The 18,707-nt window shown below is 36.2% G+C and overlaps 1 protein-coding gene across 1 annotated transcript in view; it reads left to right on the forward strand.

Moving 5' to 3' along the window:
* pax5 (paired box 5) overlaps positions 1-18,707 on the forward strand; it is a 120,718-nt gene that overhangs the window by 75,410 nt on the left and 26,601 nt on the right. Inside the window, exon 8 of the mRNA XM_012953200.3 lies at positions 16,076-16,177. Coding sequence (XP_012808654.1) covers positions 16,076-16,177 — 102 coding nt within the window. The remainder of the gene's footprint in view (positions 1-16,075; positions 16,178-18,707) is intronic.

Here is an 18,707-nt window from a genome sequence, read left to right on the forward strand (position 1 = left end):
CTGCCTTCTGTTCTGAATAAGCAGGGAAACCCTGGAGCTACCACCTCCTTTTGATCATGTGGTGGCTCCAGGGTTCAATAGGGACAGAGCACTTGCGCCTAAAGTGATGCAGGGAGCAGACCTCAATCAACACTGAACACAAATAATTATGCTATGAGGAATTCCATGCAATTACATTTAATTTGCATTGTAATGCATGTGCAGTTGTGTTAATTTTGCAGAACTGGACACAATTACACCAAAAGCTGCTCAATTGCACATGTGAAACGCCTGTTTGCTGCTAAAATGACACTTTTATTCTGGGAAAAAACAATGCATTGTGGGAATAAACATGGAAAATGCACTCAACATTTTACTTTGCTCAGTGAGTCTACAGACTTTGCTCAGTGAGTCTACAGACATAAATAAATTTAATTCACTTGTTTTATTGGGACATTTCAATAGGCATTCTAAATGATCAAATCCTGATGTAATCTGGACAACAGCATCTTCAATAAAACTAACATTTGAATATACAAATCAATTCAAAATAAAAAGTGTATTGGCCTTAAAATGTTGCAGCGTGCAGCGTGTAGATACATAGGGAAAAAATTTAGATGCATGCCAGCTGGCTGCACTAACACAACAAAATGTGAAATCATTTAGTGGGTACAGTTTTTCAATGACACTGAATGAGTGAATATATTCTAATGAGCACAGCTGTAGTGACTGGAGCACAAAATATATCCTGAATGTTCCTGAGTGTTGAAAGATAAGCTATTTTCAGTTTTGGGCAGTGAAAAATAACTTTAGGTCCCAGAGGGGAAAATGCAGTTAAAAAAGTATTATAATATAAAGTTGAACAAGGCACAAGACAACCTTTAGGCTTGAGTGATGAATTTAACATGTGATACTCTTTCTTATCTTTATTTTGTGCATGTGGATGGTCTTTCATTTTGTAAGTTACTTTTTTCCCTTCCTTCTTCCTTTACTCTGAATGATACAGTATGAACGCATTTGTAATTTGATAATAGTTTTCTGAACATTAAGTGGCCAAAAGTTTAAAACAGCAAATCATTTTAGGGGGAATAAGATATTTTTCTCGAAAAAGACCTAATCACAGGGTCTGCTTCCTCTATAGCTACACCCTGATCTTCTCATTGCTCCACATTAGCCACTCCCCTATGCATTTCCCTTCACTGACTCCCAACCTCTTTTCGAATTCAGTTCAAACTCTCATTCAAAGCCCTTAACAATATATCCCTCTCTATATCTCAGCTTGAATCTCAAAATTCACTCTTTTATGCAATCTATGCTCTGCTTTTGACTTTCTCCTCTCATCACTTCATCCCATTTCTGACTGCAAGACTTCTCTCAGGCTTCTGCTTGTCTCTGGAACTTTCTGCCAGACTCTCCCCTTCCTTCCAAATTTTCAAACACTCCATATAGATCTGCCTGTTTAGGGAAGCTTACTTAATGCATCTTTATTTATCAGACATCAACTTATCATTCATTACCAATTGTTTCCATCTTATTTATCTTTCAAATGTTCCCTAACCCCTTAAGATTGTTAAGGCTCTTGTTAATAGGACTCTGATACTATTTTTTACTCTGTAAGGTTTTTTTGTTAAGGTATTGTAAGATCCCTGTTTGTTATAAATTAATGTGTAACTAGCTGAAACTATAAAAATATATATTGATGATAATGATGGCATCTGAATCCCAAATTGTAATCTTCATGTGAATTAACGGGGTAGACAACAGAACCCAACACACTTCAACCCAAAAAAGCTCCAAACTGCCTTCAAATGAAAATATACAAATTAGGAACTTGATTCTGAACAAATCAGTTGTGTAGAGGATTCAGCTTCCAGCTAAATAAATAAATAACGATTCATCCTAGGCAACATACAAAAATCATAAAGTTTTTAACCTGACATTTCCAGTTTTCAGATATTTGCTGTCTCCTTCCGTTCTGCCCTGTAAAAAGAGCTCTCTCGATCTGGAATGCAGCCAATAAATAGAAACTATGTTCTCATAAAAGGATATCTATAAATGATAGAAAATATTTTCTTATGTTACCTGCAGCATTTCTGATGTATCAAAACTGCTCTTATATTCTAGTCGCCTAGGCATAAGAAAAGTTAAACATAACAGATAATGATCTTTTGTCTTTAACCCTGATATGCCCTCTGGAAATGAGCCAACATACAGTACTGCAGCTCTGTGATAGCCATTTATCATAAACAGCGGCCCCTCATATGACCTGTGGCTTTTATGACCCATTTTCAATGATCATTAGACAATGCTAAATACTGCACCTCTCACTTTTATAATAGCCAGAAGCTGATTGTGGTTTATAGTGTAATATCTGTATCTTCTGCTAAATAAACATTTCCTATCATCTACTCATGCTTCTATTACTTAACCTGAAATGCATTTTGCGCAAATAAATAAATAAAAAGTGGAAACACTATGGAATGAGAGTTATTATGACACCAAAGGCTTATTATATTGTACTCACTGCTGAATAAAAATGCAAATTCACTTATCAATGGTGACTTCAGCTGCAGTTATTATTATTATCTCTTTGTACATTTTGTCATGCCAAGTCATTTTTTACTTGCATGTATGAATGCAGTAGTTTATATATTTAACAATTTGCTTGTGAGTTATATAACCCATATTTTCAAGCTGAAAATTATTAGAAAAAAATAACGGCACATCATTTTGGGCTAAACTGGGTCTTCTACGCCACCTCAAATCAGTATCTTGGTATGCTTCTCTTATTACAAGGCCCCTAAGTATTTAAAGTCAGAAATAATGTTTTTTTACACTTTGATGTGATTGAATCATGTGATAAAGCAAAAATCATAGTTCTGTCATGGGATTGGACCCAGAGTAACCAAGAAGCAGTAACCAAGAAGATTATTCCATACTTTTCCTTTACCCAAGACACCTACAATTAAAAATATAAACAGAGATAACACTTTCCTTGTGAAGTAATGTAATATTGATATAAATTGATTACAATTAGGGATGTAGCGAACCTCAAAAAAAAAGTTTGCGAACCTGTTCGCGAACTTCCGCCGAAAATTGCGAATATTCGCGAACTTCCGCCGAAAATTGCGAATATTCGCGAACTTTGCGAACCCCATAGACTTCAATGGGAAGGCGAACATTAAAAAATAGAAAAGCCATTTCTGCCCAGAAAACTGATTTTAAAGTTGTTTAAAGGGTGCCACGACCTGGACAGTGGCATGCAGGAGGGGGATCAAGGGCAAAAACCTCTGAAAAATTGACACACGCCGTTTTTCAAAATGATAATTTTGGTAATTTTGCGACTTTTTCGTATTTTCCGGCGCTTTCGTAAAGTTATCGTAAGTTTTGCGACTTTTTCGGAGCTTTCGTAACGTTATCGTAAGTTTTGCGACTTTTTCGGAGCTTTCGTAACGTTATCGTAAGTTTTGCGACTTTTTCGGATCATTCGCACCGTTATCGTAAGTTTTGCGACTTTTTCGGATCATTCGTACCGTTATCGTAAGTTTTGCGACTTTTTCGGATCATTCGTAACGTTATCGTAAGTTTTGCGACTTTTTCGGATCATTCGTAACGTTATCGTAAGTTTTGCGATTTTTTCGGTGCCGGCGAACCCAAATTGCGAACATCACGAAAAGTTCGCGAATTTGCGGACTTGCGAACACCCGATGTTCGCGCGAATTAGTTCGCCGGCGAACAGTTCGCTACATCTCTAATTACAATGCAGTTACAGACAATACAGATTCAATTCAATTTAAGATGCAATTCCATTCTGAAAAACTTATCTCACAGTTTATGACTTGAAAACATATCTCTTTATTCAGTTCCATTTGTTTCTCATAGACTTCAAAAGAGTTTTCACACAATAAACTGTGCGATATGTTTTTCTCATTGAACTGCTTCTGGCTGTATAGATATGCATATAAATGAATGTGGTGTTAAGAAAGGTTGCTACCTGTCTACTAGTCTATGGAGGTTCTCTGCACTCACCCATTATCAATATATATAGGACATTAAAACATTATATGCATTAAACTACCAAGAAATGCCCTTCCCTTTAAGCAAACAGGGCTTGTTTGTCCATATATTGCCATATACTGTACTTTAAGCTGGCCAACTATGTCAAAGTCACCCCCTCTGGCCAGTCCTTCATTCACTTATCTGATTCATTAAGAATGTCCTATATATATTGATAATGCGTGTAGTGTAGAGGATCTCTTGTTGTTGTATATATGTATTTAGTGGTCACAACCTCATTGCACCCCCGCCTAATGGTTTAAAATTTTGTGGTTGAGCACAACTTTCCCCTTTTTGCTATAGTCTATGGAGGTATTGAATTAAGTGGTGTTAAGTTTTTACTTGCCTAGCAACCAATGGCCAGGCAGCATTCATGGGTTAGCGTTTTCAAAACAAAAATCTAATTGGTTGCTATAGATTTACTTTAACCCATAAATGTCCCTTTGCATGCAGTATCTGAGTATATGTTGTCTCATATACTGAACCCAAATAATATTCTGCCTACAAATTTCCCTAGCAGTGTTTCCACACAGAACACAGACAAGAATAAATTTGGGGATAAAGGTGAATACAAAAGCTTGGGTAAAGAATGGTAAACTGAAAGCTGAGGCAGAAGAATAATATATTACTAATGATCAGAAGAAAGGGTAATGATTGAAAGTTTGGGCTTCAGTTTAAGTATAAGCACTTTGGTAGAAGGATGAATAGAAGGCTTGATCAGAAGGCTTGGTCAGAAGGATGAGTGCAAGGCTTAGGTAGAAGGATGAGTAGAAGGCTTGGTCAGAAGGATGAGGGCAAGGCTTGTGTAGAAGGATGAGCAGAAGACTTGGTCAAAGGATGAGTGCAAGGCTTGTGTAGAAGGATGAGTAGAAGGTTTGGTCGGAAGGATAAGTGCAAGGTTTATGTAGAAGGATGAGAAGAAGGCTTGGTCAGGAAGATGAGCAGAAGGCTTGGTCAGAAGGATGAGTGCAAGACTTAGGTAGAAGGATGAGCAGAAAGCTTGGTCAGAAAAATTAGTGCAAGGCTTAGGTAGAAGGATGAGCAGAAGGCTTGGGCAGAACGATGAGTGTAAGGCTTGTGTAGAAGGATGAGCAGAAGGCTTGGTTAGAAGGATGAGTGCAAGGCTTAGGTAGAAGGATGAGCAGAAAGCTTGGTCAGAAAAATGAGTGCAAGGCTTAGGTAGAAGGATGAGCAGAAGGCTTGGGCAGAAGGATGAGTGTAAGGCTTGTGTAGAAGGATGAGCAGAAGGCTTGGTTAGAAGGATGAGTGCAAGGCTTAGGTAGAAGAATTAGTGGAAGGCTTGGGCAGAAGGATGAGTACAAGGCTTAGGTAGAAGAATGAGCAGAATGCATGGTCAGAAAGATGGGTGCAAGGCTTAGGTAGAAGGATGAGCGGAAGGCTGGGGCATACGGATGAGTACAAGGCTTGGTCAGAAGGATGAGCCAGAAGGCTTGGTAAGAAGTATGCGTGCAAGGCTTGTGTAAAAGGATGAGCAGAATGCTTGGGCAGAAGGATAAGAGAAAGGTTTGGGCAAAATAATGATTAGAGGAATAAGCAGAAGGATGATGGAAGGCTTGAACAGAATCAGTTTTGATGACTGGAAGACTTGGGCAAACTGAAAAGTTTTGGCATGATTACCAATTAAAAAACAATTGTAAATCATGTAAAAATATCATTGCCTTATTCAAATAAAAATATGATTTATGTGAATTTTCCTTCAACCAAATTATTTACTGCTTTAAATGGGTCAAATACAAAAAGAAATGCATTTGCTTATCCTGACACTAATACTCGCTTACCTCTGCCTTTCATCTTTTACCCTTGAATTTTTTTTTAATTTGCTTTTTTATTGTCTGAAAAATTAATTACTCTCCAGCTTAAATGTTTTTAATTGCGATTTGTTTTTTGCTGCCCTGTTGTTCATTTGTTCCTGCAATGATATAAATTGAAATTAAATTGCACAAGTTAAGCTAAATAGGACTTTGTAATAGGCTGCATATGGTGACATTTGGACATGTAAAACAAAACTGTGCAGTGATTCAGACTGCAAATTATTCCACAGACTAATTCTAACTTTATGGTGATTATATCGAAATATGGACAAAATACTTCATTTGCAACTTCATTTCCTTAAAGTTTAAATAAAATTTAACTTCAAAACACATTCCATGAAAATAAAAAAAAATATTCGCTCATTTAGAGGCTCTAAACAAAAGGAATTCAACTTCTAATCTTATGGTCACTTTGACCCTCAGTCATCCAGCCAATAACATACAGGCACTCACACATTCACTCTTATTCACAGGCTCAGATTTACATAAGCATTCTTACACTTGCTCCACTTTACACACACACTCATTCCCATCCTCAATTAAAAAAACCCCACTAATATTCATTCTCTAGCATAAAGCTTGATAACACCCTTGACAACATTTTTGCCCGTGGTGCTCCATTTTCGCCTGCTCCAGTTTTTACACTGATCCTGACATTATAACCAGTTCCACAGGTTGTGATATAACTTTAATGGGGCTGTTGTAAGCTCACCCATCTTCTGCCCAAGGGAACAACTCCATGCAAAGTTGGAACAAAACAGCTGGTCCGCCACCCTACAGACACATAATAGTGGGACACATTTGTAGGGTTTTAGTTTTATTTTATTTCTATACTTCTAGGAGGCAAAATTGCTTGGGTGGCCAGAACATTGCAAAGCAAATTTCTGAACACAAGTGCAGTTTGCAAAGTACAATTTTGAATGGTTTGCCATGGTTATTTACTCACAATGGAGCATTCTCCCTATATTTCTTGAAAAATGGTGGCTTTAAGGGGAGAGATGCATTTGATGCAACAACATCAAAATGTGCATAATGACTCATTCTCATCAATGCAAATCGACCACTGCCATTTTTTGCAAATCAGCCACTAAAATTTTTCAGGATTACACCATTTCCAGCTCTTGGTGTCAAAATGACACCTGCATTGATTCTTTCAGTGCTCATATGGTGTGCCTGTTGATGCTGGCCCCTATGGGAACCTTGGAGCTACAATACCTTTGCAGCAGATTCAAACAATGATTGGTTAATTTTTTTGCAACCAAAACTGCAATTGCAGCTGTACATGAGAACTTACATCTATGTTCATACATATTTTCACTTAATTATATAAATAAAGGTACTCTTACCTTTTATATGGCATATTTTTACCTTCAGATATATCACAGTTTTGACGCGTAATAAATGGCAAAAAATCATGTTTTTTTAGACAAAAAAACTACAATTCATGTAGTTTTAGCACAAAAAAACACGAATCATGGAAAAAATATGAATGTTAGTAAATGTCCCCCTATGTGAAAACAAATGCTATTTTCAGGCCAACACTTTTATGTTGATTACCATTTCTGTTGAACAAATCTGCCTGTAGTTATTGATAAAATGTAACTTGCACCCACTGACCAATATGGGTGCCAAGGCCCCAAAAACCAATGTTTCAGCATGCAGGAAACTGTGTTGCAGCACTGTGTCTATACAGACATACAGATGATTCCAACTGAAAGTTGGCCCAGCTTAATCAATATAAATGGTCTTATTGAAAGTGTTAAGGGAAATATTTTTAAGGATAACCATGAAAGAAAATAGGGTATTATTAATCAAAACATAAATACAGATATTCAGACATGAGGTTGCGCTTTTTTCGGCTTGTGGGTGAAATTACCTTCTTTTAATCAGGAAAAACTGCTGTCTACTTCAATTTTCTGGCAACCATTCTCTCTTAGAGACTTTAGTTCTGCTCCATCCAGGCAACAGGACCCTGCATGGCAGACACAGGCTTTTCGTTGATTAAGGTGAGGCATTTAGTTAACCAATTTCACAGAGTGGAAAAGCTAAGAAGATAGAAAACAAATGCAAATCAGTTGTAAGAACAGGGAAAAAAATGGGGAATAATACTCAATACTGGATTATTCAAGTAACAACAATATTTACATATGAATAAAAAATAGAATACTAAACTGAGCACTGGAAACACCATGAAGTATTGAATATCCACAATATCATCCCTCAAGTCACCACTTGCCATTCCAGTGTATTTTACCTGATTAATGCTAAAATATATTTTGTTTTTGTATGTGTACAGGTTTGGAATCTGTTATCTGCAAACCTGTTATCCAGAAAGCTCTAAATTACAAGGAGACCATAGACTCCATTTTAAGCACATAATTCAAATATTTCAAAATTATTCCCTTTTCTCTGTAATAATAAAACAGTTCATTGTACTTGATCCCAACTATAATATAATTAATGATTAAAACAATCCTATTGTGTTTAATTCATGTTTAAATGATTTTTCAGGATACTTAAGGTAAGGAGATCCAAATTATGGAAAGACCCCTTACCTGGAGAGTCCTAGGTCCCGGGCATTCTGAATAACATGTGCCATACCTGTACTATTTGTAGCCATAATGAGTTAATGGTTTTTACAAAGAAAGTTGCTAATGGTGATTTCATAGTGTTCTACTGTCTTAATTGAATGAACTTTGGGTGGCTATAGAGTTGACATCCTTGTTTTATATATTGCTTTACTGTTAATACATATTCATATTGTTTTTAATATACTTTTTGAGTTTGCTTAATAGACATCGTTTTTTTACACATCAAGGACTGTCTACAGGTTATTTTTTAGCTGAAGGACTCCTACTCCCAGAGACCATTAGTAGAAGCATAGTTGCTACCCCTGCCTTACAAAACACCTATATAGTTCTGTTGTGATTGGTATAATGTAGATGCTTAGTTAGGGAAAAACCATTTTACATTTTAATGAGCATTGTAAATGCAAAGAGAAGGGGCGATAACCAGAATGTCAGAATGTCGTAAATCTTGCTTTCCCTTTCTGAAGCAATTGCTGTTACAGCTCTGGATAATCACTCAGCTTTTATTTCCTTTCCATTTGTAGTTGTTTTTTGTCTCAACAGTAGCAAACATAACCCTTTCACTAAAACAATATTACTGCACCCACTGCTCCTCCAATGATCTGTATTATTTCATTATATAAATAGGAATAAAAAACGTCTGTAACTGCACATGGTAGACAGGAAGGTCGCAATCATTTTGTTTGTTACAGGCAAGTTCATATATATATACATAATACATTACAGATAGCCAGTTGCGGCAAAGAATAGCCATATGTGTAGCTCTTTACCTCCCATCATCCCACGTTGAAGTTCTCAATAGCTTTAAAGCCCCAAGAATGACATTCACAACTCACATAGACAGCCCAAAGAGAATTTAAGCTGTGGAGCTCATCGAGGAAGAAACAATATAGATTAATTTAGTAGGACATAAAAGGACATCAGAAATGTGAAATCATTCTTCAAGATAACACTCAAACATGGGCAGATGCTCCAAGAGTAAAACTTGCTTCCTAAAGGATTTCTCTGTATGACCTTTGTAATTATTCCTGCTCAATCTCTGCTCAAGCTTGTGTTTTTTCCCCAGTCTTGCTTTCTGTCGTTCCCTCCCTTGCTTTTTTTTCTTTGCTAAAAATCTAACACTCTCTCCAGTGTATTAAGTATGTGAGTGAAATTGATGGCTAGAAAGTCTCAGCTCTTTATTATGATGAATGGCTTTCACTGCTAAAGCTTTTATTGTCTGTGATTTGAGAAGAAGGGGAAACTGATTTATCATGGCCGACTGTCATATAGTTTAATACAGTTATAAATCCTGACGTCACTGACTATTGGTCAAAAGCGAGGAAACGCAGGTGGCCACTTGCCCTTTAACACCTATTTGTATAATTTGTATGGAGGGAAAACTATCAATGCTGGTTGTTGTTACTGTATATCATGATTTCAGAAATGACACAGCTATAAATATGGACTTGTTTTGCACACATTAACTGGAGTCTAAATAGGTATATATCCTGGCAAAATATGATTAAATGTGGCTTTTTAACATAATTCTATGTTAAATTTAAAGAAAAAAGAAACCTGATCTATTTATAATAAAAACAGGATTGCACCAGGAAAATAACCCTTTTCTGGAGGAAAAAAAACTTTAGAGCTTTTGAATTTTTGACACTTTTTTTTTTTGTGAGTTTTCATACGACATGTCGAAAACATCAGCATTTTCACGACTTTTCTCACACGTGCTTTTTAATTTCAGATTTGAAAATAAAAAAAATTAGAAATGTTAGAGTTTTAGTAAATCTGCCCCTAGGTCTTAATGGGCAGTATAAACTTACATTGTCCTGCAGAATTATACTAACAATGGAGTGTTTATAGTATCACTTTGTACAGGTTATAAGTATCTAGTAGAATTAAGTCTAAAACAACTGGAGTTTTCTTGAAAATGTTTCACCACTCACCCGAGTGGCTTCTTCAGTTCAGTTTACAAGCCATTTCAGATTGACCATATCTCCTGTAATGCTAGCTTTTACCTTTTTAATTACAAGCAAAACAAAGCAAAAAGTAAATATTTTTTTATGAAACTTTAATTAGACAAATGAAAAAGAAAATAAATAAGGTAGTAGTCATTTAATTATGTTATTTTATTTATTTCATTTATAAATTAGATCTACTGTAAATATTTCTGCATAATAATTGGAAGAAATCTTACATTAGTGCATAATAGACACTTTACATCCATACAGGTCTCCACAATGCAGATTACATTTTTTATTTATTGAGGGTTGGTACCAACTGGTACCAACTCTTTTTTCTCATATCCATTCATATTGGCTATTATTTGCCAAGAATGAGGGCATAAATAAACTAATATATAAGAAAGACCATATATAGGTACTGTTACAGACAGGTGTGTGTGTATTTGAGTTGATTCACAAAATCACATTTCTGTTGGTAGATGCTAGGTGTTGTAGCTTAACATAGATGCCACAATTAGTGATGTAAATCACTACTATCATTACTATATTTGCCTCCCTTCAGCTCAGATATTTGGGGATTTTGTGAATTTAAAGTGTTTTTTTTTTGGTGCAGAATTTAGATAGGCTCCATTCCTTTAGTTCTTAAAAAGGTTGGTAATATAACATTATCATTCAATTAATTCATTCATTCCAAGAGTATCCAGGGCAGTATTAAATGTGGTGAGGAAGGCTCAGTTCTGTCCAAGTGGAACTCAGCAGGCTTCTAGGGATTTATACATCCCCATCCTACTATGGCTCAATAATCTTCATTGTATGGCATGCATATTTAACTATAATCCAAGGCTCAAATATGTAGTATATAGTATAATCAAATATAATTTTGAGTGGACACACTTCTTCTGAATGGTAAATCTAACCAAGAACATATGCTGAGAGTTGATTCCTTACACCAACTGAAGGGCCATGAGTATGAACCACTTGGCCTGTATAGTATATAGTTTACATTTATTTTGTTCTTTGCCTGTGCATGCTTACATGCTGTGCGTTTCAGTGGTGTGTCAGCACTTTACAGAGAATGGACCAATAAACTACGGTATCATTCCATTATATGCTAGGCTAGCCTTGAACTGAAGAACAAAGTGACATTTTTTTCATTTCAGTTTTGCCCCACCAGCTTTGCATGCTCTACAGATTTTTTCATAAGAAAGCAATTCCTATTCATTATCATTTTTCAAGTCTGCATGTAGTTGGAAACTAAGTGCCATTTGCACATTAATGCCACATGAATTAGAAAATAAATTCTTATTGTAACTGAACCAGGCATTCAATCTTAATGATCCAGTAGATAACATGACTTATACTATTGTATTGCAATATACTAAAAGTCTGTAGTAGGGTCCACAGGGCACATTGCCTGCTTGGCCTAGCTTCCATCTAAAATATTGCATTATTTGCTAGACTTCCTGCATACTCATGTATATGAATAGAAACTTTTTATTCAAAGGCAAATAGGAAATTCAAAGACAATTTGCCAACAATGCAGACTGTCAACATTTAAAATTCACTATGAATATACAGGAAAATATGAATTTATTTATTAATGTCCTATGTTTTTAACAACATTCAGAGTCAGTCTATCTGAACCCATTCTTTTCTATGCAGACTTTGGGAAGTGTACTTTTCTCTGGCATAAGAAAATTTTCTGGTTCTTGTTCCTGGCAGCTACTCTGGATTAACACAATATACAATTTACATAGACTAGAGTGAAAACATGAAACTTAGCCACTGGCTAAAAACAAATAAGTTAAAAAACAGCCCATATGTGTGTATTAAAGGAGAACTAAAGTCTAAAATTGAATATCATTAGAAATACTGTATTTTGTATACTGAACATAAATATAAACATTCTGAACTTACTGCACATGCCCAGAGGTTGAGAAGCCTAATTAAAGTAATGATTTATGCTTTCAAAGTTGTCCAGAGGGGGCCGCCATCTTGTTACTTTGTTAGACCATCTTTTTAAGATTTAGGGCTTGCTCATGCTCAGTTTACCCTGCTGTTGGGGGGCTAAGCTTAGGGAACATAGTAAATTATCAAAACAGCACATCAGGTAATATCTGCCATAGAAGCTGATTAATAATTAGAATCATAATATGCAGACTGCACTGGTTCCTGTGTTGCCATGCAATGTAATGTGGGTTTTAGAGTTTTTTGCATTGTTTAATAAAACTTTTCCCAGCTCTCCAGAGCCAGTGGCTGCATAAATATACAAAATAATCCCCCAATGAGAATCCCAGCTGATCTATTCCCCAGCTGTAATGTTAGGGGACTGACATTTCCTAGTCCCCTGTTTATTTAGTAATTTGGTGTCTGTAATCTGTACTAATGCAAACATTTTAATAACGTGGGTTTTTATTAACAAGGTTATAATCATACAATTGCCAAGCTACCATACTACGTCACGGTAAACCCCACATGGTCGTAATCATATACCTCTGGTGATATATTTCATGGGCTGGCACCTACCTGATTGGTTGCATTACTTGGGAAAATTGTCTCCTGATCAACGCATTGGTCGCATAGGCTGATCCTCTGTAGTTTTATACACTGGACATAAGACCGCCAATGAATTAATTATAATTAAATATGGGAATATATATCGGAAACCTGAATCTTGAATCTTACGTTCATTTTCTTTTACTTTACTAATGAAAAACATAATTACCTCTGTTACTTAATTCTAGGCCCAAAAGTATTAAGATTAGTAAATGAACTGCAGTGCAAGGTAAAGGCAACAACAACAGAGGTGACTATATTGGCTTTGCCTGCGCAAAGTACACTGATCAAGCCACATGAGATCTCATTTCAGGCATAATGTGCATCGAAGGACAAAATTAGATTGAGAAGTAAATGGAGCCTAAAATCTCCAAAGCTTTATCCGTCATGGAACTGCTGCTCTGCAAAGTTTAAATTCTAGTTCTTCTGCAACTAAATACTACAGGTCTAGTTTTCTCCCATAGGGATGTTTAATTTAGAGGCTAAAGGAATATTTAAGCGTACATCTATATTCTAATGTAACTAGTATACTACAAAGCCATACATATATACTTTTTCCAGCTGATTGAAAAAAATCCAGTTTTTGTCTGCTGACGTTTGCCAACAAGGCAGAACTCTATAAAAAACAGTACAAAAAACATCTTTTATATTTTATAGTCCATACTGAAAAATAATACCATATTACCTGCATGAAATGTATTTTACCCACGTTTCCTGTGTTATAAGGATCACATCACAAGTTGGCAAATATTGTGACTGCACTTTTAATTTCTGTGCTCCTAGTTGGTCACTGAGGTTTTGCAATTTTTACACCAACTATTTTCAAGATTCATAATAAAACAAACACAGCAAATCTGTTTTTTTTATCTCATCAGATGAAATCTATAGAGATTCAGAAAAAATAAAGGGAAGAGAATATTCTGAAAAATTAGGAGACTTAACCCTTCATCACATTATAACTAAAATGTCATGCTATAATGACATAAATGCAGTGGTTGTTACTAACCCCAGTGTTGTGGACTTGCTTTCACACCACCATTCACCTTACTCCCTTGGTGAATTCAATATTTTAGTGCCAGCATATTTATGCAGTACTCTATAGAGATTATACAATGAGCCCCTGAACTAGTGGAGGTTACACTTTAAAGTCACTATTGCTTTTACACATTATATGGTCAGTTTTATTATTAGTCACTTAAGCTGCCTGTATGTGTTTAGAGTGTGAGAGGAATTCAGAGCACCTAGAGAAAACTCACAGCAGCATGAAGAGAACTTACAAACTTCTTGCAGGCAGTGCCTTGGCTGTTATTAGGATCTCCAAGGCAGCAGTCATACCAATGAAACACCCATCTTGTGTATGCAACCAGGGCTATAACTGTTATTGTTGTGGCCTTACTGATTTAGTGCATTCATCTAAAATATAGTCTATACATTTAATGCACTGCCACATTGCAGATGCTCGTTTATTGCCATAGAAATGGTCTCACCATGGGCACATTGCAGGTGTTAGTCAATGTGCAGCAGCTGATTGTAATCCAGCAACATGGGCTTTTCAATCTTATCTGATGTGCATGGCTTATTTTACTGCAAATTGAAAAAAAATCTTAAGACCTACGCATGTAGTAAATGATGCATACACACATACACACAGTAAATGCATATACACAGCAACAATACATTACACTATATTAATTTTTTGTTGGCTGTGTACATTTGTCAGCATTTGTAATACCTTACAAATGAGGTGAAAAAATACTAACTTTTGCATATGGCTTCACACTAGGGAGAATTTTGCTCTGCAGTTGAAATAATCAGATTATATGGTTTGCATAACAAATTACAGAGCTGGTGGCTTCCAGCTACCCTCAGTGGTCATCCAGAATTTCCCAATTTTTACTGCAAATTCTCCATCCACTTGACACATTCTCCTGGCTGCCAATTTCATGGAGCCACTTAAACGTGATAGATAATTGTGTTCTGCCTATCAGTGTTTAATTTAAAGTCCTGTTGTGCCTGACCTCAATGCCCTCTGTAAATTCCATGGCTTATTATTGATTTCATGCCCACACCTGTGGCATTACCTGCATCACAGGGAAGAGCTCAGCCAAAAAGTAGTCACCAGGTTAACACAATAATTCCAGGTGATCTAATTGTCTCCTTTATCACATATCTGAAAAACAGGGAAACTATAAAATGCATCTGAGTTTGGATAATATAGGGCTTATTTACATGTCCCTGCTATTGAATGTGCAATGATGCATGAATTCTGGGAAAACCCAGTGCATATTGAGAAAAAAAATCATTGCAAAAGTGCACTTTGCTCACTGCGTCAGGGTGAGTGAATGTGCCTAATATACAAAGGTATATAATATATATTATATGTTTAATCACAATAACTGTGCTCACTCCGTTATCATTAAATCCAATTTATTCCACAATTAACATCTTGTTTTGTTACATCGACATTTCAGTTCTGGTCTGGAACCTTATTCTAGATGTCAAACCCTAGAATAAGGTTCCAGACCAGAACCAAAACGTTGACGTAACAAAACAAGATGTTAATTGTGGAATAAATTGGATTTAATGATGCACAGTTATTGTGATTAAACATGTAATACAAGCGTGTGCAGCACCCGGAAGAGATTTCAGTCTTCGGATTGCTGGAGAGAGTGCAGACGGAGATAACATATATATATATACAGTATATAATATATATAATATAAAATATATGCAGCCTATATATTTCAACCAATGCAAACTTGGAGCCTGTTAGGGCAACATAATATTTAAAATGAAGTATCAGGTGCTGCAAATTATAACATCCAAGCAGGAAGCACTGTAATAACTAATTTTAACTAAAAGTTTGCCTAAGATAAGAGAGAGGCATTCATCTGTCTTTAATGTTGTCCTGCTCCTGTTGATCCAAATATTTTGCTGTGTACAGATAAAAATAATGCCTTGACCTGCCAAGCATATCAAGATATCTTGATATTCACTCTGCGCTACCATGACAAATTCATTGGCAGCGTTCTTGGCACTTGGGGAGATGTAGAATAACATGCCTGGCATTTGTGAGTTCTCGCCTGGTGATTTGTTGTGCTTCATTCTTTAGGTCGGGATTTGGCGAGCACCACCCTCCCTGGGTACCCTCCACATGTCCCCCCTGCTGGACAGGGCAGCTACTCTGCTCCAACGCTGACAGGAATGGTGCCTGGTGAGTTTTCAATAATACATCTTTAAGGCAAAGTGCACTGTCAAGTTTATCTTTTTTTATATGGATGATAAATAAAGAAAAAACAAAGCATTGTTGAGGATAAGGACTTTCTTTTTTTTCTTCTCTGCACTGTGAATGCATTTGTTATGCCTTATATGTAAGCACTGAGAATTAAGTTGAACCTGTGCCTTGGAGAATTTTAAAATGTAAACAAAGTACTCATACAAACTTTTATATGTCGAACTATCAAATAATATTTAAAATATTATTGAAAACTTTATATATATCTATTAAATGCTAGCTATGGAAATTGCATTAGGGAGTTCCCTTGGGCTAGTACAAAACCTTATTAAATATCCCCCATGTGAATTAAAGGGCACAAAGCTTGCCCAGGTGCAGTAACCCATAGCATCCATGCAGTAACCCATAGCAACCAATAAGATGTTTGCTTTTAAACAGGTGAGCAGTAAATGCTACCTGCTAATTGGTTGCTATAGGTGATGAGAATTGTAGCAAACTTTGCTCCTGATATTATGTGATATTATGAAACCCAGATGTGCAGTATTTCTTTCCTACTTCTTTGTTGAGCTTTAGTTTCTAGCTTACTGTGACCACAAAACTAATAATCTCTACACATGTCTAATTTTTTTTCCAGTTTTCATAAACAAGTTGACACATGAGTCACATATTGATACTAAACTGTTAGACTGAGTTGGGGGGGGGGGGGGTCATTGCTTGCCTCAGCTGGGCATTCTCTATATATATTTTAGTAGAATGTAAGCATTTAATTATAATCAGCAGATGAATTGTTCTAATAAGGTCTGCAGAGAATGCTATTCCCTTTAAGGTAATGAGCCATTAAAAAGCCCTGGTGCTTGACGTTTAAGGGGGTGCAATGTTATTATACTGTCCAGGACAATGTTTTTTAATGGGATATTGTATATTTATAGGGGATTACCATGTAATTATAACTTCCTTGGGACACAATGGACTGCAAGTAGAAATACAGTATATTATATTAGTTTAGTATATTATATTAGTTGGTGGAACTGTCAGACTGTATGAAAGCAGTTATACTTTTAGAGACAGTGGGGCTAACTTAACTATTATGTGTTGCTTTAGTTACACTTAGTAACCAACCATCAGTACATTTTGATCAATCTCCTCCAAACTGGGTAACTCTAATGGGTACATCTATGGTAGCATCTATGTTATTTTAGTAAATTTATATATATCTACCAAGTCAGGAACTGATACATGGCTATTTCCATTACTTTGATATCCAATTTTATAAATAAAGGTCACAGTTAAGTTTCAGTATGATATAGACCAGAAGGCAACTGGAGGGCCTGCACTTCTTGAACTACAGATGCAGAACTCCAAAGTAGCCTTCCAAAACATTTCTCATGAAAACAACTATTTTTGTTTTTCTGTTTTCCTACTAGTAAAATAATGGATACTAGTGGGTTAAAATGCAGCTTCCCTTCATCATACTGGTTGTGCTTAAATCATTTCAATATACACGTTTCAAAGGTGAAAACAATGATCTGCTGGAATGTGCTTTCTGGTCTAAATAAAATGTTGATTCCTTGTAATTAAATTGGATTTTGGGCATGTTCCAGCTGATCAGCAGAAAATGCTGTGACAAGGCCCTCACTTCTTCTGGTGTTGTGCTCTAAGGACAGAACAATTGGATTTGGCCCTTTTTCTTGCCACCCTGCTGTCAGCCATGCTGTCTTTTTTGGTTTGAATAGACACTGACTGGAAGGGGTCACTGGTGTATTATAAAAGCGTGTTAAAGAAACATGCTTTACTGGGATGTTCATAGCCATTTGTACAACCTGGTAATTTGATTTTAATGAAAACACAAGCAGCAGCCTGAACAAATAGATTTCTTTTGTATACGTTTCTGTGTTGCTGTTCAGGAATACATTAATAATATAGTCATAAATTTCAGGACATGTAGGGGTATGTGTTGTCTTAAAATAGGCCAATAATTCGATGTTCTTAAATAGTTAATTAAATGACCAATAACATAAAAATCTACAATAAAATTCAGTAGAAGCAGTTGTACTGCATTTTAATAAAAATCACAAAGGCATCACAATCACAGTAAGGCTCATTTTCAACCTCAAGTCTAGTGTGTAAAGTGCAATTTTGGATGCAAGTCACCATGGTGACCATATGAAAAATGCAGCATTTGTTCCTATAATTCCAGCATAATTGCAGCAGTGAAGGTGAGCTGCTTCTGATGTACTTGCCTCAAATGTATCAAAACATAAACTTGCAACTGGATCAGGGCTGGATTTAAAGAATTTGCACCCCAAGGCCCCCCTGCTGCTTGCACTACCTCTCACTCAGCTTCCGCTGGGTACTGGATGGGCGAGAGATTTGAATGGCTGTAAAAATATTTTGCCCAGTCCCCAGTGAAGATGTGGCCAGTGGGGGTATGCCGCCCCTTATCTTTGCTGCCCTAGGCCCATACCTTTCTGGCCTGCTCACAAATCTGGGCCTGGACTGGAAGCAAATC

Source organism: Xenopus tropicalis, chromosome 1 (assembly GCF_000004195.4).
Source record: "Xenopus tropicalis strain Nigerian chromosome 1, UCB_Xtro_10.0, whole genome shotgun sequence".
In the NCBI taxonomy this organism is placed as follows: domain Eukaryota; kingdom Metazoa; phylum Chordata; class Amphibia; order Anura; family Pipidae; genus Xenopus; species Xenopus tropicalis.